General features: G+C 40.8%; 1 protein-coding gene across 6 annotated transcripts in view; it reads left to right on the top strand.

Annotated features, from left to right (window-relative positions):
* Window positions 1-1,650: 1,650 nt before the first annotated feature.
* Ms4a20 (membrane-spanning 4-domains, subfamily A, member 20) overlaps window positions 1,651-26,532 on the top strand; it is a 47,392-nt gene continuing 22,510 nt past the window's right edge. Inside the window, exons 1-5 of one of the 6 annotated variants that reach the window (XM_017590305.3) lie at window positions 1,663-2,051; window positions 6,941-7,050; window positions 10,297-10,440; window positions 12,312-12,365; window positions 16,064-16,183. In XM_017590305.3, coding sequence (XP_017445794.1) covers window positions 6,991-7,050; window positions 10,297-10,440; window positions 12,312-12,365; window positions 16,064-16,183 — 378 coding nt within the window. In that variant the 5' untranslated portion in view covers window positions 1,663-2,051; window positions 6,941-6,990. Of the gene's footprint in view, window positions 2,052-6,940; window positions 7,051-10,296; window positions 10,441-12,311; window positions 12,366-16,063; window positions 16,184-26,532 lie in introns of all 6 variants that reach the window. The other 5 variants (XM_017590306.3, XM_039101337.2, XM_063280076.1 and 2 more) reach the window with 5 other exon arrangements.

The raw sequence follows: 26,532 nt of genomic DNA, 5'->3' as shown, positions 1-26,532 counted from the left end.
GCAAACACAACAGAAGAGAGGACATAAAAAATGTTACGGCCCAGGGTCTAGGGGTAAAAACTTCAAAATATTACCTTCTGGACATAACAGTGCTGTTAAACACAAACTCAGAGCAGCTTCAGTAACCTACCTGTCTAAGATGGCTTCACCTTATACAGCGTGGGAGGCTCTCCCAGGGCCCCTGCCCCTAGGTTAGGAGATATTGGCAGTTGATGGTGGCTGGAGAAAGGACACAGGTAGATTGTTCATGTCCTAATGAGTGGCCCTATACTTATGAACATAGACAGATTGTACTCTGTGAGTCATATAGGAGGAGGGGAAATGAAGCTTGCAGGAAGATATGCAGGGACTCTCAAATGAGTTGGAGAGAGGAGAAAGAATGAATACAATCAAGATACATTGCATACATGTGTAAATTTCTCAAACAGTATTATTCAAAAATTCATCAAATGTATCAACCGCCAAAAAAACGCCAAAAGCATTATTCCCAACTACTACTCATAATTCATCATCTGTTAGAAATAAGAATCATTTTTCACTACCATATAGGACTCAACACTAAACATGAAGCTGCCCATGAAGGACATAGGTAGTGTGTGAATGTGTTTGTAAAATAATTTTGATCTTCAAATTGCTGTAGCACAAATTTGTGAAGTACCCACTCTGCCAAAGAAGAAACTGCTTAGACAAAAGTTTAGTAGAGAACACATCCAGAAGATTCTGGGTGTCTGGGGGCTTTCTAAAATTGTCTTTACTCAAATCAATTATAATTACATGATTTCTCTACCTGTCTCATGTCCTTCCCACTCCCTCCCCCCCAAAAAACCTTCCATATAAATGAATATACATATAAATAGGCCTGCTGAGCCCCTTCAGGGTTGCTTGCATGTGTATGGTTGTGGGGTAAACCACTTGGTGTTGGGTAACTAATCAGGGGGCTCATCCCTAGGAAAGACTAATCTCCCAGTCTTAGCAATTATTAATTCTATTAATTGCATTTCTTCTGTCCCTGTGCTTCTTTTTCTTTTTTTTTATTTTCATACACTATCCTTTCATTCACATCCTATCCACTCCCCCAAGTCCTACCAGATCTTCCCCACCCCCCTACCCAACTTGATGTTCTTTCTCATTCTCAAAAGGAAAAAAAAAATTCCAAGACAAAAAACACCAAGCCATAACAACACACACACACACACACACACACACACACACACACACACACACACACACACACACCAGAAAACACTGAGTGCGTTTTCTGCTAGTCAACTAAAGCATGCACAAATTCAAGTCAGACAAAATCCCAGCGCAGAAGAAGGGAAGTGGCCACAAAGGCCTATCCCTAAGCAAGAAGTTATTTATAATTGATCCCTGCGGAAAACAGGAAATCAGTTTTCTCCCATGTAGAAATAAGGTGTGTGCTCCTTCTAAGAGGTGGGTCTTAGACCGGCGCTGGGCCATCACCACTCAGTAGTAGAGGCTAGCACGGCAGTTCCCAAACCCCATCTTGGTTGTGCACAAGAACAAAGACAGATAAGATGCTCACACTGTCAGGAAAGCTGTGCCTCTAGCAGCTGCTCCCTTTATCTTCAGATGAATCGTGGGAGCAGCAGGGCTGCAGCGTACCATTATCCCCTGTGCCCACGCGGCCTCTCACGTAGTGCCCTTGGTAACCACGTTCTTGACCATAACCGCATCTTTAGATCCTCATGAGTGGGGAATGAAGGGGTACCAACCAGGAGGCAGCTCCCACCGGGCTCAGCTGGCTGCCAGAATTCCCACCAGACCACATCAATCTGGCCCTGGGCTCAGGGCATGATGTGAAAGTGAGAGCCTTGGCCCGGTTGCAATTAAGACTGAAACCGGGTCACATTAAGGGTAAGAATCACCAGGCCCTGGCCACCGGATTCTCTCATGCTGAGCTCTTCCATCACTAGGAATGTTTTTCATGTAACTGTAGCTGAATTGAGACATCCAAGGTCATCTATGCATTTGGACGAGATTCAGACATCTAGGCGGCTTGTTCGGCTTTACCCGGGAGAGTCTTCTAAGTAAGTAAACACCAGTGGGAAGACTGTTCATATTAGATGCACAACATCACCAACTAAGACCTGCAGGTTATGTGATCCACCAGACTTGAGTTCTTGAAAGAAAATGTTGTCTATCCTTATGCCTAATACTTTGAACTACCCTAGAGTGTCGTTTGAACCATAGTATACATTACCAGGGCGCCTTAAGTAATAACTCTCCTCTGTCTCTGTTCCCTCCCTCTCCCCTCTCTGTGTCTCTGTCTCTCCGTGATTCTGTCTCTCTCTGTCTCTCTGTCCCCCGCCCCCATCTCAAATACATATATTCATACAGCCTAGACTTTAAAAATTACCATTCAACACGTACGATCTGAATTTGATGAAAGTTACTTCCCCAGTTTGTTCTTAGGGGCAATAGCAAACAGCACAGTGTGTCTACCTAACCCACGTTCTCGGTAATTCCTCTTTGTTAATACTAAACCTCTACGTGGCATGAGCCCATATGAGAGATAACGCCTGTCACCTCAGATACCCGGAACCAAAAGCCAGTCTCCCTGAGTTGTTACAAACACCAAGAGCCCACAGAAGCTTAGACTTCATCTGCCATTGAGCTCCAGGGATGTGTCACACAGAATGCATTTAAATTCTGCAGTGTTGAGGGTGAATATCACACAACACATAAAAAATGTGACATCTCGGTGGACCAGAAACTGGTCAGAAACAGCTAGAATATGATTTAGCAATTTTATAAGCCCTTGTTTCTGTAGAACCTTCCCTCTTAGAAGTATTTTTACTGCACTTGGAAATGATTAATTTTCTCTGTCATTTGTCTTGAAATACCTTTTATTTTTAACTTTTTTAAATTGTTATTTATTAATGTAGCATGGATTTGCAATAATTTAAGTTTCCTTATTTTACTGAGTTCCTTCTGATAGTGGCCGGTGGCAAGGTTGTCAGTATCATTTCAATACTAATTCTTCTTATTTTGCTGTTTGATTTATTTCTCCATTAATTTATTCACTCATTTTACATCCTGATCGATGCTCCTTCACAGGTTGTCTCCTTCAACCCCTCCACTTATCCTCTGATAGGGTGTCCCCTGACCCCCTATCATTCCCCTCCACACCCCACCCCACACCCCACACCCCCACCCTGGCCCATCAAGTCTCTGAAAGATTAGTGGAATCCTCTCCCACTGAGGCCAGACGAGGCAGCCCAGTTGTTGTCCACAGACAAACCACAGCTTTAGGGACAGCCCTGGGTCCAGCTGTTGGACAACCCACATTGAGATTGAGCTGCACATCTGCCACATCTGAGCTAGAGGCCTCAGTCCAGCCTATGCATGGTCTTCGGTTGGTGACTCTTTCTCTGTGAGCTCCTAAGGGTCCAGGTCAGTTTACACTGTTGGTCTTCCTGTAGAGTTCATATCCCCTTCAGGGACTTCAAGTCTTCCTTCTACGCTTCTGTAAGAGTCCCTGAGCTCTGTTGAATGTTTGGCTGTAGGTATCTGCATCTGTTTCGGTCAGCTGATTGGTGGAGTCTCTCAGAGGACAGTTACGCTAGGCCCTGTCTGCAAGCATAACAGCGTATCAGTAATAGTGTCAGGGATTGGTGCTTGCCCATGGGATGGGTCTCAAGTTGGGCCCATCATGGGCTGGCCATTCCCTTAGGCCCTGCTCCATCTTTGTTCCTGCATTTCTTTTAGTTAGGAAACATTTGGGATCTACAGTTTTGTGGGTTGGTGTCCTTATCCCACCACTGAGTTTCACTTGCTTGGTTAAAGTCACAGCGAGGTATTTTATATTATTTGGGACTATTGTGAACGGTGTCATTTCCCTAATTTCTTTCTCAGCCTGTTTATCCTTTGAGTAGAGGAAGACTACTGATTTATTTGAGTTAATTTTATACCCTGACACTTTGCTGAAGTTGTTTATTAGGCCTAGTAGTTCTCTGGTGAAACTTTTGGTGTCACTTAAGTATACTATCATCTGCAAATAGTGATATTTTAACATCTTTCTTTCCAAATTGTATCCCTTTGACCTCCCTTTGTTGTCTGATTGATCTGGCTAAGACTTTGAGCACTATATTGACTATGTAGGGAGAGAGTGGGCAGCCTTGTCTAGTTCCTGCTTTCAGAAGGATTGCTTTAAGCTTCTCTCCAGTTGATGTTGACTGCTGGTTTGCTGTATATTGCTTTTACTATATTTAGGTATGGGCTTTGAATTCCTGATCTCTGAAACTTCTATCATGTAGGATGTTGAATTTTGTCAAATGCTTTCTCAGCATCTAATGAGATGATCTTTGAATTTGTTTATATTGGATTACATTAAAGTGGATTACATTGATAGATTTCTGTATATTGAATCACCCTTGCATCCCTGGGATCAAGCCTACCTGATCGTGATAAATGATCATTTTGATATATTCTTAGATTACTTCTAACTTGCCTTCAGTGCCTGAGATTTTCTCTTTGATCTCTTGTATCCTATTTGTGAGGCTTTTCTATTAGGATTTTTTTCAAGTTCTTAAATATTTTATTTCCAGTTTGGAATATTTTATCTTTCAGTTTGAATTTTCTTTATTGAATCTATTTCTGCTTTTAAGTCTTGAACTATTTTCTTCATTTCTTTCCACTATTTGTATTGTCATAAATTCCCTTAATTGATTTATTCCCTCTTTAAAGACCTCTAATCTATTCATAAGCGCTATTTTGAAGTCCTTGTCTTTTGTTTCCACTCTGTTCCATTTCTCAGGGTCGATTATAGTAGGGTTGCCAGGCTCTAATGGAAATGTATCATCTTGGCTGTTGTTGGTTATATTTTTATGTTGTCACCTAGTTTGGGATGATCATAATTCTATGTGCTGTTAGTCTTGTCTTTATTCAGTTGATGTATTGTTTCCTGGTTTCTGATGCCCTTTCTGGTTCTTAAAAGAGTGTGGGTTACCTGATAGGAAGTGCTTCTGAGATCCTGCCAATCAGACATTCCAGGTAGAATGTGTTTCTAGGTATTGATATCTGACATTAGGGATAGAGTTGCACTAGGGGTGCTAAAGGAGTCAACAAGGGGGAAGAAAACAGAGTATGCCACAAGGATCTGCTTAGTCCTCTGGGACTATGGCAGAAAGGGGGACGGGTTCACAACAGGTGTTCTGCTACAGAGCTGGAGATGAAATTGGGGAATTGGGTTTGGAGATGAGGACAGAGAGTGAAAATCTGAAGCTTGGCTACCTGCTTCCCTGGACTGACCCTGTGGTAGTTGGCTGCTGAGATAAAAGGATGGGGCAGTGAGGGAGGTTGTAGGAGAAGACCTACATGATCTTCAGGAGATAGGAGGAGAAAGGAAGGCAGGTCACAGCAGATGTTCTTCTGCAGAGTAAGGCATGAGACTTGGGGATTGGCTTTGGAGGAGAGAGAGTGAAGATGATTTGTCATCTACCTACTTCCCCAGCCATGTAGTGGGTTTGCTATTTTTGTATTATGTAAAGGTACCCCTATTTTCTAAGTGTTAGTCTTCTGCTTTCCACCTTCTCCTGTCAATGTGTTCCCCTGTATATCATCCTTCCATATGACCTAGAATGTTAGTACCAGAGTGTTAGTGAGTGTTGCTATTTCAGTGTCAGAAAAACAATCATCCCTTGTCCCACTTACTGGAGTTTTACTCAATGCTGGTGGTAGACTAGGGGCTATCTCACTATTTCCTCTTTCTGGTATCCACATCAAAACAAAAACAAACAAAAAAAACAGAAAAATTCCAAGATATAGTATCCTCACAGCAAAGAAATATGAGAAAAACAGGTAACAGAAACTTCTAATGTTTAAAAAAAAAAGTCAAAGCTTTTTTACATGAATAACATGTCATTCTCAGTCAAAGCATGTCACACAATCCACATTATTGGTGAATTAGAGAGAGATGCTCCTCCCACGTAGTGAAGAGATGTTCTACAAGTCACATGGTATAAAGTCCCCTGGCATGAAATTGAGATAGACTAGCTGGGTATAGTAATGAAGTTGATTGGAAACCAGGAAGGGGAATAACATTTGAAATGTAAGTAAAGAAATAAATCTAATAAAAAATTTTTTTTAAAATTAAGTTGTTTTCAGCTACCCTCTGAACCATCACCTACTAATTAGCTCTTCAAAAGCTACTAGCCTTATCCTTAGCATTATCATTAATGAAAATACAACACTGCCTTCCTTTTGTTCTTCTTTCATAAGGCAGCATGGCAGCTCTGCTACTTCTTGTTCAAGAGGCAAGTCAAGAAAGAGAATGTGTTATCTTAATATGAAATATACTTGACTGTAAATGGAACACCAACTGGCTTAATTAGAATTGGCTGTCTATTTGTTGTATGGTAGTCATGGCATGTTCTTAAGATACAGAAAAAAAATCAGTCAAGAACCCAGGACCCCAGTGGACTTATCAGAGCAGGCAATGCCTACAAAAATAAAGACCATGAGAATGGAATAACTATATTAAAAATATCTGGTGTGGGCTGACAGTTAAGTAGCTAAGAATACTTGCTGTTCTTAGGTAAGACCTAAATTTAGTTCTCAGCACCCACATCCAGGAATTCTAACACCCTATTCTCACCTATGAAGTTACACACACACACACACACACACACACACACACACACACGCACACACGCACACGTACTCACTTTTTGTTTTCTTAATTTTCAAAACAACTCTATCTCAGTAAAGGCCATAGTGAAGGAATAATCTGAAAGGTAGCTCTTGGTTTTATCCAGAAAATAATTAAACGCATAATATAAATCAATGTGTCACTTGATTTGTTTTAAAAAAATAAAGCTATTTTCAAGTAATTATGTGGTAGTCAAACGAGAACTTCCATTTTAAATGCCTTCCTCAAAAATAATTAGTATTACTTTTTTCCTGTATGTCTTTACAGAAAAGGAGCCCATTCATCCTCTATTATTTTGATCCCATATCTAAGTCAAAATGCTAACAAATAAAAATACAACAACCTATCGCTTAAAAGAAGAGACAAATGCAATGGGGGTAAGCACTAAGCATTACACTGATTAACAAATAGTGTTACTTTTTACTAATAAAAATGTAGAAGTATTGACAGTATTTTCAATGAGCTCCTTGGGGATAATTGGATAAATGTGGATAAATGTGTTTTGAAGTGAAGAAAATTAGACCAGAGCTAATTGGTCACACAAAACATGTATTCATATACCATTCCTGAATTCTTCAACATTATTCCAATCAATCCTGGTCTTAGGAAACATACATAGGTTAGAGGTGTTGACGATATTTATTTTCTGCCTTTGCTGGTAACCCTTGTTTGAAATGGTTTGAAGCAGTGTTTCTAGATAATAAAAGAAGAAGGCAGATGGTCATCTCAAATACAAAGCCAGAAGAGGCTGTTTAAACTCTGAGGTCTTATGTGGTTCCCTACACTCAACCCTGGGTGAATCATATAACACACTAATGCTGTCCCTCTCAGCAATCTCCAAATTTAGAATGCTATACTTTATACATAATACTCATCCATGTTTATGGGTCCTTGAACATTTCAGTCCAAGCCAACAGCATTAAAACTTACATCAATATCCAACCTCTCTACTAAGCCAGATCTTTCACATCTTTCTCCAGAATCCAGCCCTGTGCCTCTACCCCTCACTCCCTATCCACATACCTTCCTCAATCCACCAGATATAGCTTGAGTCTCACATCTGACACCCTGGCTGAGTCCCTGCCCATGTGGCAGCCAATCTCTACTGCTCTGCCAGAGCTTACTTCACCTAACCCCTTAATCCACAGATCTCTCCTACACACCACATCCAAATTTTGCATATAGATTCACACCTACACTCAAGGCTTAGACCAGAAGGCACATCCTGTATACCAGCCCAGTCTCCTAATCCACCTGACTCCATTCTCCCCAAGCCATTTCCAACCTCGGGACCCAACCCACCCACACATCCTCTCTTCTGTCCCAATCCGCTTTGCCAGTATCAGACTTAGAACTAACAAAAGAAGCTCTCATGCCCAGATCTCATCACAAGCATACAGATACGAAAGACTAATCCACAGCTTCTCTTCAAAATCTATTAGACCTGTAGACATGTGTGACACCATGAAAAGCATCAACGTTTCAAATTATAGACATAGATGCAGGGAAAGAATCCCAAGTCAATGACACAGACCAGAGAAGGAGGGGAAAGGAGGAGGAACACGATGCAATTATCATCTCAAAAAGAAAAGAAATGGAGAGGGGAAAGGGTGTCAAAAATTTGGAAGGAGTGGATTCTGAAACAATGAACTGGCAGTGTTTGGCAGTGTTTATCATGCCTTTTTGAAAAGCTATCCAAAAGGCCGATAGGAGCATGTGTGTGTACTGTAACAGGTGGAGACTGCTTTAAATCCAGGCTAATGTGCAAGTTGCATCATCCCTGTACTAGTGGATCCAACCATTCCAATAGTATTTGAAATGTGGTTGGCTGATGTGGGGTGGTTTTACTTCCTGAAGCCTCTGCCAGATACCTACTAATTTATTGCGGCATTTTATGGAGCAAAATCTTTCCATTCTTTGAATATAACTGCTGTCCTTTTAAGGAACAGTTGGCCTTCTACTGCACCTAAATACAAACTGAACATTTAAGCATGGTCTACCAATTTGCCACACAACCTGAGTTGTTCATTGTGTTGTAGATGTTACTTGACCCACCAAGCCACATTTCCTTTTTTTTCTTTATAAAGATTTTATCTATTTTATACATATACACTATATATCCCATTACAGATGGTTGTGAGCCACCATGTAGTTGCTGGGAATTGAACTCAGGACCTCTGGAAGAGCAGTTAATGCTCTTAACCACTAAGCCATCTCTCCAGCCACACATTTCTTTACACAGTAACAGAAAAAAGTAATTAAGACACTAGGAAAGCATTATTATTTAAAAATAAGCAAAAGAAAATTGAAAATGTTTGCATCTCATGTCAGTACTCAGCAAAAGCCATTGTGACTCAGTACAAGAGGATTTTAGCAATCAAGTGAATAGGATACGTACTTGGGCTGTGCATACCTACCTCAGCTTTCTTTCTTTCTATACCACTGCTGTGGGGGGGGGGGAAACACCATAATAAAAAGCAATTTGGGGAGGCAAGGGTTTGTTTGGTTTGTAGGCTACAGTTAAGTAGAAGGCAAGGAAAGGAATCTTGAGGCAGGAACTGAAGCAGAGGCCATAGAGGAATGCTGCCTGCTAGCTTGTTCTTCACAGCTTACTCAACCAACTTATACACCCTAGGACCAACTTCTCAGAGGTGGTACCTCCGTATCAGTCACAAAGGAAGAAAATGTCCCACAAACTGCCATACATGCCTACATGTTGGAAACATTTTCTCAGCTGAAGGTACCTCTTCTCAGATGACCTCAGCTTCTATCAAGTTGACAAAAAACTAATCAGCGCAATAACCAATCCACACTTTCCTCCATCTTTGTCATAGGTCAAGAGGTCCTTAGCTAGGTTTTGGACTTCACAAATACTACCTTTTTCTTTTAAATAAGGCTAAGACTTGTTCATTCTCCAGTGGCAAAGATCAACACTGGATAAGGTAATAAGGCAAAATTGAAGTTCAAATTCCAGATAAGAGGGTAAGAGGGAAAGAAGGAAAGGTCAAAAGTTCCTCGTTGGTTCAGGGAAGGACAAGAGATAAGCCTTCTGCTGACTACAGTCTGCCTTTTTAAAAAAATTAGAAAGGATATCAGGGTTCAGAGAGACACTTCCAGGTCCCCACGGCCACAGCTGTCTCTTAGCCAGGCCATCCTTCTGAGAAAGACAGATCAATAGGCCTCTGCTATTCAATCAACTAGAAGCACCTAAAAAAAAATCAAAATAATTGTCCCTCAAGACTGTTGTTAAATAAAAACATTCTTGTTCAAGCAAAGATGACCTACACCAGTCTGCCACATCTGTCTCAACCGTGGTTCCTCCCTGACATGTAACTCTTTTGATACTCAGAGACAGTGAACACTCACCATCCTGAAGCAAAAGTTTTAGCAGGACAGTGGAATAGGGTGGAATGGTGTCCGGAGACTCCATGATTATATCATTATCCTGAAGAGACTAGAACTAGCATCTTGTTTCTTGTTGATTATTCTTTTCTAGAGAGCCTTGATGAATACACTAATATTCAGAGCAAACAGAATATGTTCAAGACTTCTCAGATGCCCAGACTGAAACCATCCTTAGTAGAGTGACCTTGAATAATAACACTGGCTCTCTCTTCTCGCAGGCTGCTCAAATAATGCTTGGCCTAATCCACAATGCTCTGGCGACTCTCTGGATCTCTTTGTACCATGTAGAAGACAAGAAATACAGTATTGGTTCTAAACTTATGCTGGTTAGCATCTGTTACCTGCTTGTGTCTGGAGCATTGGTGAGTAAACTGTGGCATTACTGATTTTTATTTATTTGATTCAAATTGATCAAGTAGAGTATTCTATGGTCAACAGTTTACTAGATTCAATCGCTGATTCACAGTGCTCATTTGAGCATTTTTTGTGTTTATTGCCTGTTTCGATAAGGACTTCAAGAGGCTGGGATGTGCAGGTAGAAAAGACTTCAAAGGAGTTGTATTAAGAAGACTATTAAAGAGCATGGTTGTGTATATAACAGCTATAAAGCCTTTCTTTTCAGGATGAAAATCCAAAAGCAAGAGTTTAGTGTCTAGGGAAATAGAGGCAATTTTTGGAGAAGTTACAAAAAGAAAAAGAAGAGAAGAACCTTGGGGGCAGGGAGCAAGAGGAATGGGGAGAGATTAAACAGAGATTCCTAATACTTTCATAGGTATATTTATCAAAGTGTCCACCAGGAGCATGCCCAATTAAAAGTAATTATACTTGAGGAAGCCCAAAGCCATGACTTCCCCCTAGCTAGTTTAGTCCACAGAGGCACTCAATCCAAAAGAAATTTGTTAATCAGGGGTCATTTATGCAGAAGTCATGTGACCTGGGACACAACTGACTTCCCTTTGATAACAAGTCTCGAGAAGCAGAAAGCTTAATATAAGGGTGAATTTTTTTTTGCAGAGAACAGGTTTCAATAAATACTCCTCTACTTTCTTGCTCTCCACCACCAAGATGGAGCTTTAAAAGAGTAGAGGTCTGAGTGGAACCCAGTCCCTGAGCTTTATGAAAAGGCTTCTGAGACATAGTAGTCATTTCACTAAGCCAGTGGTCTGGCATTCACTTCTTTGATTGTCAGACATTTCTTTAGAGGATTTACCTCTGAAGGCACTGCAAAACTGACAACTTTCTGGAAAGAAGTGTGTGGAGGAAAGAGCAATTACTTAAACTGGAATGATACAATGACTCTCCAATTGCAAAGTGTCTAGAAAGAGCCCTAGGCCCAAGACATAAACAGGATGCTTAAGGAAGAAATTAACCACGAATCTGATTCAATGGCGTGTCCATCCCTGCATCATGCATAGCCCAGTGGTACTTTAAGCTCATTTTACCTCATCAACACAATGTTGCCACAAGGATCAAATGCAGTAGCCTTTCACTCCCTGCTTTATGTCTGTAGAGTTTAAATAACTCTGACAGAATGCCCCACAGTAAAACAGCAGGGTTTTCTTTAAACCAAGGTAAGGTGTCTCTGCTTTCACAGCAGACTGCATCCTCATGGGCTGAGAGGCTCTTGATCTTCTTCTTAGGATATTTAGATCATCTTCCGGGAGTTCTGCAGCTGGAAGACATACCACAGGAAGTAAAGTCAATGTAAAATAACCACAAAGAACCACACTTCTAGCTAGTTCCCAGTAGGTCACAGACATCACAGCGATTGAGGAAACCACCATAAATAAAATAAAATAAAAATAAAGCCATTTGATTTTCAGATCAAATGCTTTCTAAAACCATTTTGTAGTGATCTTTTCCCCCTTTAATATTTTGAGTGGAAAGAGTATTCTTGTAGCTGAGACCTGCCACGGTAGCCATCTCATTGTTTTAATACTTCTGGTCATTAACTTGCTAACTGAGCAGCAATTACTGAGAAGTTCCTGAGTCCCATCACCGACGTGTTGATCGAAGGAATGATCAACAACTTTTAGACATCTTTTCATCTCTATAACAGAAAAAAGTAGAACCACTTTTTTTAGGGAATCCCTTAGAACCAAGACAGTTTTTTTTTTCATTTCAATGCCACTTTCTTCATAAAACTCGGGAATAGTCTAGACGTCTGAAGGGCACTAGAGTTAGGGGATGGGCCAAACAGTATGGGTGTTTCAATACAGATTTCTTCCCACAGTTCATCAACTCGGGAGCCAGCAGTATAACCCAGGGTAGTTCTTCAATATATCAGGTATGTGGGAAAGCTGGACATAACCCCACAGACAAAAATGTTTCATTACACAAAGAAGAAGAGCTACTGATGATTCTGAGACTTTTGAGGGGGGGAAAAAACTTCTTCCAAATGCTCAGATGAAAAAAAGCACTGAATTTTTCTTTAAAACACACACACACACACACACACACACACACACACACACACCAGTGTGTCTTTTTTGGGGGGAGTGTGGGAAAAGTGCTTAATGGGCAAATAAGGAGACAGATGTAACAGTTTCCATGGAATGAATGCCTGCATGGTGGCTAAGCATTTAAAGGGGGATGTTAATCACAAAAAAAAAAAAGCCTCAGAGCTGAGAAAGAAAGTTATGGAAGTTCGAAGGTATTTAGTCGGTGCCTTAGGTGAGTTTCTATTGCTGTGCTGAAACATCATGACCAAAAGCAGCATAGAGAGAAAATGGTTTACTTCATCTTATAATACTTAGGTCACATTCTATCCTTGAAAGAACTCAAGACGAGAACCTAGAGGCAGGAACTGAAGCAGAGGCCACAGAGGAATGCTGCTAACTGGCTTGTCTCTTGTGGTTTTCTCCAACTATTTCCTTATACAACCCAGGACCACTTACTCGGGGGTGGCATCACCTGTCCTTTAGTGAGCTGGCCCTACCACATCAATCATTAATCAAGGAAACACTCTAAACACTTGCCTACAGAAAATCTGTTGGAGGCAGTTTTTTCACTCGAAGTTATTTCCCCTGGATAACTCTAGCTGGTGTCAAGTTAACAAAGAAAAGTGAGGAGGAGAGAGGACTCAACATATGACTGTTAAGAAAGAGGATAAAAAAATAACCTGTAGAAAAACAGCTATCTTCTGCAGGTCTATAGAATGTCACCAGAATACAGATAGATAGATAGATAGATAGATAGATAGATAGATAGATAGATAGATAGATAGATAGATAGAGGCAATCAGAACACCCCCAGTGAGGTACAGTACCCTTCCCACTTAGAACTTCCCCACCCACTTCTGCCCACCCCTTTTGGTTAGCCACAACTCTGGGAGCTCACACGCATGGATTCTGGTTCTGAAGGCTCCTGTGTTAGCTATGCAACCCTGAGCAAAGTACTTTACTGTGCTTCATGCTAATCTGAGAAAACATGGAGAACACTAGCAAGCTAAAAAGCTTTGCTAACATGCCTGTGATGCCAGCACTTGGGAGGCAATGGTGGGCAGATCTCTGTGAGTTCAAGGCCACCCTAGTCTACAGATAAAGTTCCAAAACAGCCAGAGCTTCACAGAGAAACTCTAAAAACCCTTTGCTCTCTATTTCAGCTAGAGATTTATATTTTTCCCCTAAGAACAGTAGCATATAAAGGCTACTTTGCTGAGAAGGAGCTTGGCAACTATGACTGTGAGGAATCAGAGTTTGGCTTCCTTGCCTTTTTAACTTTTACCATCACCTAAGCAGCCACTGTTAACATTATATTCCTTCCTAGTCCTTGTTCTAAGCTTGTAACCCCAAAGTATCAGCAATCAAGTGTACACAGAATTCACATCTGGCATTGCTCTTCCACAGCAACAGCAGAGGTGACCTCAAGACCTAGGCATCCCTCTTGAGATTTTCCTAGTTCCTGACTCAGTGCCAGCTCATAGTCAGTTTCTGTCTCTGTGTGAAGTCTTGTTTTGTTGTGCTGTAGCCATGGTAGCAGATAGGAGTAAATATGGCCCCTTGGCTGGTTTTCAAAGAATTCACCAAGCATGTTGTTTCTTTCTCCTGAAGCATGGTGGTGTGGAGAGTCTAACTGTGGACTGTAATTTCCAAGCCACAGTCTGCAGCCTTTGGTAAACCTAAACATCTCTGCCGCCCCTCCCCCCTTCCATACTACCTAAGGAAGCAAAGCCTTCTATACAAAGACAGCCTGGTCCCTTCTCTGGAAGCAGCTGGCATCATTCCAGTATTTTTATATACAGATAAGCTTACTACTTTTTATAAATGATCTTCTTAGTTGAGGAAATAAAGAAATATAACAGATGCCCCTTCTCAGGATTTAGGGGTGGCTTGGTTTGGCTTTTCGAGATGACTTCTCTGTATACCTCTGGCTGCCCTGAAACTCTCTTTGTAGACCAGGCTGGCCTCATACTCAGAGATCCGCCTGCCTCTGCCTCCCCACTGCTGGGGTTAAAGGCGTGCACTGGCACACCTGATCAGACTTAGATTCTTAATCCTTAGGATTGAGTGGGCCATGGAAAGTTTCCATGGATTGAACAGAGAGGGATTTCCTCCTGGTTTTCATAGCAGAAGCTTAAAAGAATTTCCTTTACTAAAAATTAAATTGATGAAGAGGGCACTAAGGAGATGACTTGGTGGTGGTTTGTTAAAGCCCTTTGCTAAACTAATATGAGACTAGAGTTCAAATATCCAAAACAAAGAAGCATCACCTACTATTACATCCCCGGAAGGCAGTGGATCCCCAAAACAAGCTGGATAGTAAGACTAACCATGTCAGTGGATTCCAAGTTTGATTGGGATACTCTGCCTCAGTGAATAAGATGAACTTCAGGCCTTCTCATGCACGTGTACATGTACACACACACACACACACACACACACACACACACACACTTCTTTATGCGAGCATGAAAATGGGAGAAGAAATAAACTAATGAAGTAAGTCTTTAAAGTAGGAAGAGAACTTTCTGCTGGATAACTTGAAATTCCTGTGTCCCCTTCAGTCCTTTGCTTTGGTTTGCTGTTGTTAAGTCACCCCTCTTCCCATTACCACAAGCACATCCTCCTGGATAGCATGCGACTGTCTCTCACACACGTATATACAATACATGCAACTCTTTACGCTCCTCCTCAGTGGTACGCCTTTCTTCATAGCTGATATAGTGTCCTTCAGGCCACTTAAAAGAGTTGGTGCTGTTTCAAGGGAAGTTGGAAACCACTAAAAGGATGAAATACTGAAGTGGCACAAATAAGTCTGACAATTCCTGAACTTGAAACCCGTTGATAGGATATTTATTAAATTTCATTACATAACAATCAGAATATCACTTTTCTCCCCCATTATCATTACTCTCAGCTTCTCCTTTGTCTCTCATTTTATTTTGTGGGTGTGGAGGTGTTTTGTCCACATGTATGTTTATGCATTATGTGTGTGCAGTGTCCTCAGAAGAGGGCACCAGATCCCCCAGCACTGGAGTTACAGACAGTTGTGAGCTGCTGTGTGGGTGCTGAGAATTGATCCTGGATCCTCTGGCATAGCAGCCAATGCTTTTAATCACTGAGCCATTCCTCCAATTCCTGTTGTAACCTTCCAGTGCTTAGCACATTGCAAACACTGTATAGTGAGGAGCTCATGTACTTTGAAATATGTTGTGAAATAAAACCTTTATGCTACTAACTTCTAGACAAGTTTGAAGTGAAGTCTTTGTAGCAACCACTCTTAATACACTTGCAAAAAGTCAGATTTTACAGGTTGTTTTTAGGACAAGAGAGGTAGGAAGATGGCTAAATGGGTAGAATGGTCATTGCACTAGCATGAACACCTGAACTGAAATTTCCAGAACTAATGTAAGCCAGACACACCTGCAATCCCACTATGTCTAGGGTGAGATGAAAGACAGAGAATCCCCATATGTACACACACAGTAAATAGTGCTCTAAACATGTTTATTCTACCTATGACTTTTTTTTAAAACTATTGCAGCGTATAATAGCAATTATAGCAAACACCTTAAGTATCTTCGCGGCTCTCTTTGGTGCAGCGCTATTTGGATATGAATTTCCACTTTTTGAATCAATGGGAATTGAATACATTTGGTCAAATGTAAGTACCAATTTTAATAATAACTCAACAATAGAACTGTTAGAACTAAAAAATTATTATAAATGGCACACAATAAAACTGCCCTAAAATACACATGGATAGAAGATAACTAGTTTAGAAATTGCCCCTGGGTTCGGTCCCCAGCTCCGAAAAAACAGAAAAGAAAGAAAGAAATTGCCACGAAATCTGAGAAGTCCTATAATGTTGGGAAAGGCCAGAGAATTTGATGAAGTAGATATCAAAGTTGTCATTATGGTATTATATTAAAATTACATAGTATTTACACAAAGAAAAATTCACCATCTCATAGCAGAAAGAGTTGAGATAGAGAAAATCTGGTGCACACATCCAGACCCCCAATTAGTTTTTGAGAATTTTGAGCATGAGTATAGTATATTTACCTCATTCTATCCCCACCTCTCATTATAGTGCCTCTCTTCCTCTCCTTGCTCTTGGCTTCATGACCTCTTCTGCAGTCATTATTATTTATATAATCTATTGAGTCCATTCAGTGTTGCCCATACATATATGTGTTTAAGGCTGACCACTTGACACTGGGTAACCTAGGGGTTATATCCCCAAGAAAACTGATTTTCCCTCCCTCAGAAGCCATTGGTCACCTGTTGGAAGATGGACTTGTGAAATTTTCTCCGTCTGCACTGGCATGTCAGCTGGCATTGTTATTTTATTGGTCTGTTTAGGCAACCATGTTGAGATTTCATGGGTGCAGCTTCTCAGTCATTTCTAGGAGACACTGTCTCACAGCAGGGCTCTGCTTCCCTGGTTCCTAAAACATTATTTATAGGATGAGGTCATATTAGGCAGTTTGGGGAAAATGAAACTTGAGTAGTATCAACTCACTAGGATATCTATTTCAAAGAAAATTAAATAGCCAAATATTTTGTTTTATAGAAAAGTAAGTCAGCAATAAATGCATAAGCATAAAATTATGAAAACCACCATTTAAAAGTTACATATTAACTACATAAAGAAGACTAGGAAACTAGGAAATGAAGAGAAGGAAGCTTACACATTTCGAGTTGTAAAATATTTTCATTTTTGATGCAGTGTAGGCTGAGATAACAACAGCTTCCCAGAAGATTGGGAGGGTGGGATCACTGTTGCAGAGGGCAAAGAAGTTCTCCAGAGAAAAGGCACTGAGAAGGACTGTTTTCATTCCTTTAAATCTACCAAAATGTAGCTCAACTGGGTTGTGGATGTAAATAGGCCCTGGGAGCTTTTCCTCCATTTTTTTAATAATATTGTAGTATTGCTCCACTCTTTTTTTTAATTAGATATATCTCTTTATTTACATTTCAAATGTTATTCCCTTTCCCGGTCTCCTGTCCATAAGCCTCCATCCGCAACCCCTCCCCCATAAGGGTGTCCCCCGCCCTATCCACCCCCTTACCACCCCTGCTCCGACATTCCCCTGCACTGGGGGTCCAGCTTTGGCAGGACCAAGGGCTTCTCCTTCCCCTGGTGCCCCAACAAGGCTATTCTCTGCTACATATGCTTTTGGAGCCCTGGGTCAGTCCATGTATAGTCTTTGTGTAGTGGTTTAGTCCCTGGAAGCTCTAGTTGGTTGGCATTGTTGCTCTTATGGGGTTGGAAGCCCCTTCAACTCTTTCAGTCCTTCCTCTAATTCCCCCAAAGGGGGTCCTGTTTTCAGTTCAATGGTTTGCTGCTAGCATTGACCTCTGGATTTGACATGCTCTGGATGTGTCCCTGAGAAGAGATCTATATCTGGTCCCTTTCAGCATGCACTTTTTAGCTTCATCAATCTTATCTAGTTTTCGTGGCTGTGTATGTATATATATGGGCCACATGTCGGGCAGCTCTGAGTGGCCATTCCTTCAGTCTCTGCTCTAATCTTTGCTTCCATATCCCATCCTATGGATATTTTTGTTCCCCCTTTTAAGAAGGGGTGGGAGCATCTGCATTTTGGTCATCCTTCTTTTTCAGCTTCCTGTGGTCTGTGGTTTGCACCTTGGGTAATTTGAGCATTTTGTCTAATATCCACTTATTAATGAGTGAATACCAAGTGTGTTTTTTGGTGATTGGATTACCTCACTCAGGATGATATTTTCCAGTTCATTCCATTTGCCTATGAATTTCATGAAGTCATTGTTTCTGATAGCTGAGTAGTATTCCATTGTGTAAATGGATGAAATTTTTGGGATCCGTTCCTCTGTTGGAGGGTATCTGGGTACTTTCCAGCTTCTGGCTATTATAAATAAGGCTGCTATGAACATAGTGGAGCACGTGTCTTTGTTGTATGTTGGAGCATCTTTTGGGTATATGCCAAGGAGGGGTACAGTTGTGTCCTCAGGTAGTTCAATGTCCAATTTTCTGAGGAAACTCCAGACTGATTTCCAGAGTGGTTATACCAGTCTACAATCCCACCAACACTGGAGGAGTGTTCCTCTTTCTCCACATCCTCACCAGCATCTGCTGTCACCTGAGTTTTTTATCTTAGCCATTCTGACTGGTGTGAGGTAGAATCTCAGTGTTGTTTTGATTTGCATTTCCCTGATGACTAAGGATGTTGAACATTTCTTTAGGTGCTTTTTGTCCATTTGATATTCCTCAGCTAAAAATGTTTTGTTTAGCTCTGTACCCCATTTTTAATAGGGTTATTTGTCTCTCTAATGTCTAATTTCTTGAGTTCGTTGTATATTTTGGATATTAGCCCTCTATCAGATGTAGGATTGGTAAAGATCTGTTTCCAATCTGTTGATTGCCATTTTGTCCTAATGATATTGTCCTTTGCCTTACAGAAGCTTTGCAGTTTTAGGAGGTCCCATTTGTCGATTCTTGTTCTTAGAGCATAAGCCATTGTTGTTCTGTTTAGGAAATTTTCCCCAATGCCCATGTGATCGAGACTCTTCCCTCCTTCTTTTCATTAGATTGAGTGTATCTGGTTTGATGTGAAGGTCCTTGATCCACTTGGACTTAAGTTTTGTACAGGATGATAAGAATGAATCGATTTGCATTCTTCTACATGCTGACCCCCAGTTGAACCAGCACCATTTGTTGAAAATGGATGGTTTTTGTCAAAGATCAAGTGACCATAGGTGTATGGGTTCATTTCTGGGTCTTCAATTCTGTTCAACTGATCTATCTGCCTGTCTATGTAACAATACCATAAAGTTTTTATGACTATTGCTCTGTAATACTGCTTGAGATCAGGAATGGTGATTCCCCCAGAAGTTCTTTTATTGTTGAGTATAGTTTTCACTATCCTGGGTTTTTTATTATTAAAAATGAATTTTCAAATTGCACTTTCTATCTCTATAAAGAATTGAGTAGGAATTTTGATGGGGATTACATTGAATCTGTACATTGCTTTTGGCAAAATGGCCATATTTACTATATTAATCCTGCCAATCCATGAACATGGGAGATCTTTCCATCTTCTGAGATCTTCTTCGATTTCATTCTTCCTTCTTGAAGTTCTTGTCATACAGATCTTTCACTTGCTTGTTGAGAATCACACCAAGATATTTTATATTAATTGTGACTATTCTGAAAGGTGTCATTTCCCTAATTTCTTTCTAAGCCTGTTTATCCTTTGAGTAGAGGAAGGGTACTGATGTGTTTGAGTTAATTTTATACCCTGACACTCTGCTGAAGTGGTTCATCAGGTTAAGTAGTTCTCTGGTGGAACTTTTGGGATCACTTAAGTATAATATCATATCATCTACAAATAGTGATATTTTGACTTCATTCCTTCCAATTTGTATCCCTTTGACCTCCTTTTGTTGTCCGATTGCTCTGGCTAGAACTTCGAGTACTATATTGAATAAGTATGGAGAGAGTAGGCAGCCTTGTCTATTCCCTGATTTTACTGGGATTGCTTCAAGTTTCTCTCCATTTAGTTTGATATTAGCTACTGGTTTGCTGTATATGGCTTTTACTATGTTTAGGTATGGGCCTTGAATTCCTATTCTTTCCAGGACTTTTATCATGAAGGGGTTGAATTTTGTCAAATGCTTTCTCAGCATCTAATGAAATGGTCATGTTCTCTTTCAGTTTGTTTATATAATGGATTATGTTGATGGATTTCCATATATTGAACCATCCCTGCATCCCTGGGATGAAGCCTACTTGATCATGATGGACGATCATTTTGATGTGTCCTTGGATTCGGTTTGCAAGAATTTTATTGAATATTTTTGTGTCAATAATCATAGGGGTAATTGGTCTGAAGTTCTCTTTCTTTGTTGGGTCTTTGTGTGGTTTCGGCATGAGAGTAATTGTGTCTTCGTAGAAGGAATTTTGTAGTGCTAGGTCTGTTCCTATTTTGTGGAATAGTTTGGACAGTATTGGTATGAGGTCTTCTATAAAGGTATGATAGAATTCTGCCCTAAACCCCTCTGGTCTTGGGCTCTTTTTGGTTTCGAGACTTTTAATAACTGCTTCTATTTCTTTAGGAGTTATGGGGTTGTTTAGATGGTTTATTTGTTCCTGATTTAAATTTCGTACCTGGTATCTGTCTAGATTATTGTCCATTTCCTCCAGATTTTCCAGTTTTGTTAAATATAGGCTTTTGTTGCAGTATCTGATGATTGTCTAATTTCCTCAGATTTTGTTTTTATGTCTCCCTTTTCATTTCTGATTTTGTTAATTTGGATAAACTCTCTGTGACCTCTCATTAGTCTGACTAACCGTTTACCTATCTTGTTGATTTTCTCAAGGAACCAGCTTCTGGTTTTCTCTATTCTTTGTATAATCCTTTTCGTTTCTACTTGGTTGATTTCAGCCCTGAATTTGATTATTTCCTGCCTTCTACTCCTCTTGGGTTTATTTATTTCTTTTTGTTCTAGAGCTTTTAGATGTGCTGTCAAACTGCTGCCATATGCTCTCTCCTGTGTCTTTTTGCAGGTACTCAGAGCTATGAGTTTTCCTCTTAGCACTGCTTTCATTGTGTCCCATAAGTTTGGGTATGCTGTATCTTTGTTTTCATTAAATTCTAAGAAGTCTTTAATTTCTTACTTTATTTCTTCCTTGACCAAGTTGTCATTGAGTAGAGCATTGTACAACTTCCATGTATATGTGAACTTTCTGTCATTATTGTTGTTATTGAAGACCAGCCTTAGTCCATGGTGATTTGTTAGGATGCATGGGATTATTTCTATTTTCCTGTATCTGTTGAGGCCTGTTTTGTGACTGATTATATGGCCAATTTTGGAGAAGGTACCATGAGGTGGTGGGAAGAAGGTATATCCTTTTGTTTTAGGATGGAGTATTCTATAAATATCTGTTAAATCCATTTGATTCAAAACTTCTGTTAGTTTCTCCATGTCTCTGTTTAATTTCTGTTTCCATGGTAATGAGAGTGGGGTATTGAAATCTCCTACAATTATTGTGTGAGGAGCAATGTGTGGTTTGAGCTTTAGTAAGGTTTCTTTTATGAATGTAGGTGCCTTTGTATTTGGAGTATAAATATTAAGGATTGAGAGTTCATCTTGGTGGATTTTTTCCTTTGATGAATATGAAGTGTCCTTCCTTATCTTTTTTGATGACTTTTGGTTTAAAGTCAATTTTATTTGATATTAGAATGGCAACTCCAGCTTGTTTCTTCAGGCCATTTGCTTAGAAACTTGTTTTCCAACCATTTACTCTGAGATAGTGTCTGTCTTTGTCTCTAAGGTGTGTTTCCTGCATGTAGCAAAATGCTGGGTCCTCTTTACGTATCCAGACTGTTAGTCTATGTCTTTTTACTGGGTAATTTTGTCCGTTGATGTTGAGAGATATTAAGGAATAGTAATTGTCGCTTCCTGTTGTTCTCATTTTTAGAGGTGGAATTATGTTTGTGTGGCTATCTTTTTGTTTCATTGCAAGGAGATTATATTCTCGCTTTCTGTATGGCATAGTTTCTCTCCTAGTGTTGGAGTTTTCCATCTATTATCATTTGTAGGGCTGGATTTATAGAAAGATATTGTGTAAATTTGGTTTTGTTGGTTTCTCCATCTATGGTAACAGAAAGTTTTGCTGGATATAGTGTTCTCTTAAGGTCTGTATGACATCTGTCCAGCATCTTCTAGCTTTCATAGTCTCTGGTGAGAAGTCTGGTGTAATTCTTATAGGTCTGCCTTTATATGTCACTTGACCTTTTTCCCTTACAACTTTTAATATTCTTTCTTTGTTTTGTGCATTTGGTGTTTTAACTATTATGTGACGGGAGGAATTTCTCTTCCAGTCCAATCTATTTGGAGTTCTGTAGGCTTCTTGTATGTTTATGGGCATCTCTTTCTTTAGGTTAGGGAAGTTTTCTTCTTTAACTTTGTTGGTGATATTTACTGGTCCTTTAAGTTGGGAGTCCTCACTCTCTTCTATAAGTATTATCCTTCGGATTCATTTATTCATTGTGTCCTGGATTTCCTGGATGTTTTGGGCTAGGAGATTTTTCCATTTTGCATTATCTTTGACCATTGTGTCGATGTTTTCTATGGTATCTTCTGCCCCTCAGATTCTTTCTTCTATCTCTTGTATCCTGTTGGTGATGCCCATATCTATGACTCCTTGTCTCTTCCTTAAGTTTTCTATATCCAGGGTTGTCTCCTTTTGTGCTTTCTTTATTGTTTCTATTTCCATTTTTAAATCCTGTATGGTTTTGTTTAATTCCTTCACCTGTTTGGTTGTGTTTTCCTACAATTTTTTCAGGGATTTTTATGTTTCTTCTTTTTTTTTTCTTTTTTTTTAATCTTTATTAACTTGAGTATTTCTTATTTACATTTCAATTATTATTCCCCTTCCCGGTTTCCAGGTCAGCATCCCCCTAACCCCTCCCCCTCCTCTTCTATGTGAGTTTTCCCCTCCCCATCCTCCCACCATTACCGCCCTCCCCCCCAACAATCCCGTTCACTGGGGGTTCAGTCTTGGCAGGAACAAGGGCTTCCCCTTCCACTGGTGCTCTTACTAGGCTATTCATTGCTACCTATGAGGTTGGAGCCCAGGGTCAGTCCATGTACAGTCTTTGGGTAGTGGCTTAGTCCCTGGAAGCTCTGGTTGGTTGGCATTGTTTTTCATATGAGGTCTCAAGCACCTTCAAGCTCTTCCAGACCTTTCTCTGATTCCTGCAACAGGGGGCCCAATCTCAGTTCAGTGGATCGCTGCTGGCATTCGCCTACATATTGGCTGTATTCTGGCTGTGTCTCTCAGGAGCGATCTACATCTGGTTCCTGTCAGCCTGCACTTCTTTGCTTCATCTATCTTGTCTAATTGGGTGCCTGTATATGTATGGGCCTCATGTGAAGCAGGCTCTGAATGGGTGTTCCTTCTGCCTCTGTTCTAAACATTGCCTCCCTATTCCGTGCCAAGGGTTTTCTTGTTCCCTTTTTAAAGAAGGAGTGAAGCATTCGCATTTTGATCATCCTTCTTGAGTTTCATGTGTTCTGTGCACCTAGGTAATTGAAGCATTTGGGCTAATAGCCACTTATCAATGAGTGCATACCATGTGTGTTTTTCTGTGATTGGGTTACCTCACTCAGGATGATATTTTCCAGTTCATTCCATTTGCCAATGAATTTCATAAGGTCATTGTTTTTGATAGCTGAATAATATTCCATTGTGTATATGTACCACATTTTCTGTATCCATTCCCCTGTTGAAGGGCATCTGGGTTCTTTCCAGCTTCTGGCTATTATAAATAAGGCTGCTATGAACAAAGTGGAGCATGTGTCTTTGTTATATGTTGGGGCATCTTTTGGGTATATGCCCAAGAGAGGTATAGCTGGGTCCTCAGGTAGTTCAATGTCCAATTTTCTGAGGAACCTCCAGACTGATTTCCAGATGGTTGTACCAGTTTGCAGTCCCACCAGCAATGGAGGAGTGTTCCTCTTTCTCCACATCCTCGCCAGCATTTGCTGTCACCTGAGTTTTTGATCTTAGCCATTCTCACTGCTGTGAGGTGAAATCTCAGGGTTCTTTTGATTTGCATTTCCCTTATGACTAAAGATGTTGAACATTTCTTTAGGTGTTTCTTAGCCATATGACATTCATCAGCTGTGAATTCTTTGTTTAGCTCTGAACCCCATTTTTAATAGGGTTGTCTCCCTGTGGTCTAACTTCTTGAGTTCTTTGTATATTTTGGATAAAAGACCTCTATCTGTTGTAGGATTGGTAAAGATCTTTTCCCAATCTGTTGGTTGCCATTTTGTCCTAAAAACAGTATCCATTGCCTTACAGAAGCTTTGCAGTTTTATGAGATCCCATTTGTCGATTCTTGATCTTAGAGCATAGGCCATTGGTGTTTTGTTCAGGAAATTTTCTCCAGTGCCCATGTGTTTGAGATGCTTCCCCACCTTTTCTTCTGTTAGTTTGAGTGTATCTGGTTTGATGTGGAGATCCTTGATCCACTTGGACTTAAGCTTTGTACAGGGTGATAAGCATTGATTGATCTCCATTCTTCTACATGCTGAGCTCCAGTTGAACCAGCACCATTTGCTGAAAATGCTATCTTTTTTTCCATTGGATGGTTTTGGCTCCTTTGTCAAAAATCAAGTGCCCATAAGTATATGGGTTCATTTCTGCGTCTTCAATTCTATTCCACTGGTCTATCTGTCTGTCTCTGTACCAATACCATGCAGTTTTTATCACTATTGCTCTGTAATACTGCTTGAGTTCAGGGATAGTGATTCCACCAGAAGTCCTTTTATTGGTTTTTTTTTTTTTTATGTTTTTAATCAGTTGAAAATTTAATTGAAATGGGATTACCCATCCCCAACCAAGGGATTCCCCATGCTTTAACCTTCAGCTGTGCTGTGTGCTGTGTTATATCTGTCATGCCTTCTCTGTGGGTCCAGAACAGTCAGGGGTGCCCACCCTCAGGGCTCCGAAATGGACAGCATGCACACATGTTCATGCGTCAGGTCTTTGTCTTGAATGCTCCAAGACTGCACGGGCAAACACAACATGTTATGTCTTCGTCTTGATCTGTATGCACAGGCAGCCTACATACAGCCTTCTGCATCCTGCTGTTCGCTGTACTGGGCTCACCGGTTGGGTACGTGGGCCTCTGGACCAACTACTCAGTGCTATGCAACAGCCACTGTCCGTTTTCTCGCCTGTGTCTGGTGCGGCTTTCCAACAGTGCTGCAATTGGCTGCCTCTCTCCTTGTACACACTGGCCACTCTGTGTATCTCTGCAGACTTGATGGGATCCTCCTTCTGAACCCTCTGGGTTTACTCAAAAGCCTACTCCTCATCTTGAGCAGTCCCCAAGCTTTGCCTACAGGGCATCCTGGGAAGTTTGGGGATGAATCTCCAGGTTGCCACGGCTGCCTTCAGCTGCAGCTCGAATGGGCGATCAAGTCAACGGCTCTGCAGCCCGGGGCACCAGGCAGGAGGGTCACTGGGTGACCATAACTTCTGTATCTGTGACAGTCTCAATATTTATATACCCCAACTGGTGTGTTTATACACTGACCCCAGTGCAGCTGTGTTTGGAAAGGTTTCTAAGGAAGTAACCAAGGGTAAATGAGGTTACAAGGGCAGTCCCCGCCATCCAGTAGGTCTGGTGTCCTCATAAGAGACAGAAGTTGGCTCTTTCTCAGTGTGCACAGTAAGGAGAGCCCATGAGGGCATGGTGAGAAGACTGTCCTCCACAAGCCAGTATCCTGAAGCTCAACTGTCTCGGAACCTCGAACTTGTTCTTCCAGAACTGAGAAAATACATTTCTGTTGTTTAGTCTGTTCACTCTGTTATGAGAGTCTAAGCAGGCCAAGAGCAGGAAGAATACAATCAACAAGGAATGTGGAACGGACAGTTTTCCACCCTTCTTCTCTCCTAACATCTGAAGGCTATTATCTGTAATACCTTCATACCATTCACTCCACACAGTAAACAATGGCATGACCTTAATTTGTTGTGCAATTTAAAACACGTTGTGATTAACACACGTGTGTTGTGATTTTAAAACACGTTCATCATCTCAAAGACACCCTGCAGCTTCATACCCACTTCCTACCTCATGCCCACGTCCTACGCAGCCACTAACCCACTTTCTGTCCACGGGGACTTCCTTGTCTGCCAGTCTTCACCCAGCGATGGACACCTGGGCTTCCGCGTTTTTGCTGCTGTGGATAACGGTACTGTACACAAGTTTCTGTGTGGATGTTTGTTCTGTTTTCTTCAGTCTAAACCTAGGAGTGGCAGCTATAATATCACATTGGACTTGGCAAGATGTCTCACCAGCAGTTGATGAGGACTCCAATTCCTCCCCATATTCACAAACACTTGGTATTGCCCGACTTGTGAAGCCATCGCTCCAGTGGAGGAGAAGTAGAATCGAGCTGTGGCTCTCCCTCCTGAATGGTGGTGTTGAGTATTTCTGTTTTCTGGCC

Source organism: Rattus norvegicus, chromosome 1 (assembly GCF_036323735.1).
Source record: "Rattus norvegicus strain BN/NHsdMcwi chromosome 1, GRCr8, whole genome shotgun sequence".
In the NCBI taxonomy this organism is placed as follows: domain Eukaryota; kingdom Metazoa; phylum Chordata; class Mammalia; order Rodentia; family Muridae; genus Rattus; species Rattus norvegicus.
This window is presented reverse-complemented; position numbering and strand designations above follow the sequence as displayed.